The sequence below is a fragment of the Sturnira hondurensis genome, unplaced genomic scaffold (assembly GCF_014824575.4).
Source record: "Sturnira hondurensis isolate 20B ecotype Veracruz unplaced genomic scaffold, ASM1482457v3 Scaffold0003882, whole genome shotgun sequence".
Classification (NCBI taxonomy): Eukaryota; Metazoa; Chordata; class Mammalia; order Chiroptera; family Phyllostomidae; genus Sturnira; species Sturnira hondurensis.
The window spans coordinates 1-2,509 of NW_028076513.1; the positions used below are offsets into that span (position 1 = coordinate 1).

The window sequence follows — 2,509 nt, forward strand, 5'->3', positions numbered from 1 at the left end:
GCCACCCACCCACAATAATGGGGTAATTTCTTCCCTATGGATAAAGGGTGGCAGACAGAAAAGGCAGTGTTGACTGTGACTTCTTTGCCTTGCCTTGGCAATGAGAGGAGACCACTGAACTACAAGTAGCTATCCAGAAAAAGCCCAGCCCTCCCGGTGGTATGAAGGCTGGGCCTGCTTCTGAGCTCCCGAGGCTCCCCCACACTCCCAGGCGGGACATAATGCACACTGGTTGGCACAGGTATTTGTAGTGCTACTTTATTGCCAATAGCTGACATCACCCGGGGCTAGTAGAAAATAAATTAGAACTCCAGTGGCCTCTGACACGTGTGGCTCAGCTGGAGAGGGGAGAGGGCTTCTGTGGACAGTAATCCGGGGAAGGGGTATAAGGTGGCTGTGGTTATGTCAGTGGAGGGCCTCTTCTACCCTCCAGATCAACAGAAGTGTCCATTCTCTCCTGGCACCCAAAGGGGCAAAGTAGAGACCAGGGTCCCTTAGCCACCAGGGCTAAGTGAGGGGTAAGAGGCAGTGGGGAACCCTCAGCAGGACCAAACCGGAGGCCAGGGTTTGGATCCCAGAACAGAGCGGGAACTTGAAACCCCATGTGGTCACAGGATGACGCAGGGAGGGCGGCTGTTGGTGATCTTTTCTAGGGGTTCTCCGTTAATGGCTCTTCGGATGGCCTCAATGAGCTACAGGGCAGAGAGGGGGAATGGGATGATGTGCTACTTTAGAGCCATGGTGAATCAGGGGTACTCCCGACATTGCAAATACTTACGTCTTTCTCATAAGGGAAGCCCCCATTCTCCAGCTTGGAGAACACCAGCTGTCCATTGATCTGGATCTCGAAGGCCCCTGGGATTAAATAAACCAACGAATGAACTGTAAACTGAGAAGAGGCAAAACAGTCAGAAAGCCCTCCATACTCAGACTTCGCACAGACTCCTTCCTGTCTTCCACCGGCCTCAGTAGAGACTTGCAGTTCTTTAAGCCACTTCCCAACTCTGGGTCAAGCCAAAGGAACCTACGGGAGGCGTCACATGTGTCCCTTCTTTGAACTCAATGAAGGGCTCCCTCCCTTCCAGATCTATACTCCCACAGTCTCTCCGATTTTCCTCTGGATTCAGGATTTTCCGCAGGATTCACCTGTGGCCCCCCCACGCCCACCTTTGGGTGGGGAGTCAAGTTGTCTGGACATTTTACTCTGTGCAGGATATTGCAGGACACTAAAACACACAATGCCAGAGACAGAAAGCGTGGAGCTGAGGTTTAGAACACTGACTCAGCAGGTGTTCTCCGGGCCTCACCTGGGCCTCCCGTGCGCGACTCGATCTCGATTCCGGGATACTGCTCCTTCACGGCACTCTCCAGCTCCAGGTAGGCCGCCTCAAAGCCGCAGGGTTCACTAGGGCGAGGATAACTGGGGTCCGCTTGGGTTCCGGGGGGAGGGACCTCCCGTGGGCCCACCCCCCGTCCGTACCGGAACCCCACGGCTGGAGCCGCTCACCAGAACTCCACTATTAGGTGGACCCCACTGCCCGGTTGCACCTCCCCGGGATGGGGATCCGCGGCCGTCGATCCCACGTCCCCGCTCATTGTGGCCGGCTCCGCTCCAGCCGCTACTTCCGGGTGTGACGCGACACAGCGGACTTGTGAAGGGGCGGGGCCGTGCGTTCCGTCCGGGCGCCCCCTGCAGGCCACTTCTGTGTTTTGACCCGACCCTTAGCCTGAGGGCTCCCAGCTGGGTGGACCAGTCTAGACCACATTCCGGGCTCTCGGGCTTGTCCTGTACTTGGTATCCCCTGGACTTTCTCGGCCTTATTTAATCTAATGAAATATCTGAAGCTTTCCAGCAAGAGAATGTGGTGGAGCAAGGAGTTGCAAGGCCTGAGGTAGGCTAATGGTATGGAATAGTTTCCATTTCTCGCTGACATGTCGCTGACATTTTAACCACCCTGTAGTCCCTGTAGTCACATCGGGTATTTGTGACTCTCCTTTTTTTTTTTACTCTTCACCTGAGAATACGTTTTAATTTTAGAGAGAGATACATAGATGTAAGAGAGAAACATCCATCAGTTGTCGCGGTCTGGGGTGCATTCCTTGACTGGGGATCGAACCTTTGGCGTGCAAATTTTGGCGTGTGGGTCAATGCTCCAACCAACTGAACCACCAGGGCCACCAGGGCAATTTCAGGGGCAAGGCAAGTTTTTTAAGATTTTATTTATTTATCTTTAGAGGGGAAGGGAAGGAGAGAGGGAGAGAGCCACCAGGGCAATTTCAGGGGCAAGGCAAGTTTTTTAAGATCAGGGGCAAGGCAAGTTTTTTAAGATTTTATTTATTTATCTTTAGAGGGGAAGGGAAGGAGAGAGGGAGAGAAACATCAATGTATGGTTGCCTCCAGTGCGCCCCCGCCTGGGAACCGGCGGGCAACCCAGGCATGTGCCCTGACTGGGAATCGAACCGCGATTGTGTGGTTCGCAGGCCCATGCTTAATCCACTGAGCTACGCC

General features: G+C 54.0%; 1 protein-coding gene across 1 annotated transcript; it reads right to left on the minus strand.

Annotated features, from left to right (window-relative positions):
* Positions 1 to 242: 242 nt before the first annotated feature.
* On the minus strand, positions 243 to 1,651 carry LOC118984915 (migration and invasion enhancer 1-like). Its single transcript, XM_037043119.1, has 4 exons — positions 1,508 to 1,651; positions 1,308 to 1,405; positions 779 to 855; positions 243 to 692 (listed from the first exon to the last, which is right to left on the minus strand). The coding sequence occupies exons 1-4, from the start codon at positions 1,594 to 1,596 to the stop codon at positions 609 to 611; spliced, it is 348 nt and encodes a 115-aa protein (XP_036899014.1). The 5' UTR covers positions 1,597 to 1,651; the 3' UTR covers positions 243 to 608.
* Between the last annotated feature and the right edge of the window lie 858 nt (positions 1,652 to 2,509).

Excerpts from the sequence above, each read along its gene's own strand:
- LOC118984915 (XM_037043119.1), bottom strand. The coding sequence starts at position 1,596 with ATGAGCGGGGACGTGGGATCGACGGCCGCGGATCCCCATCCCGGGGAG. Across the intron at positions 1,406-1,507 it reads CACCTAATAGTGGAGTTCTG|TGAACCCTGCGGCTTTGAGG; the intron begins GTGAGCGGCTCC and ends TCCTCGCCCTAG. Across the intron at positions 856-1,307 it reads GTCGCGCACGGGAGGCCCAG|GGGCCTTCGAGATCCAGATC; the intron begins GTGAGGCCCGGA and ends ATTTAATCCCAG.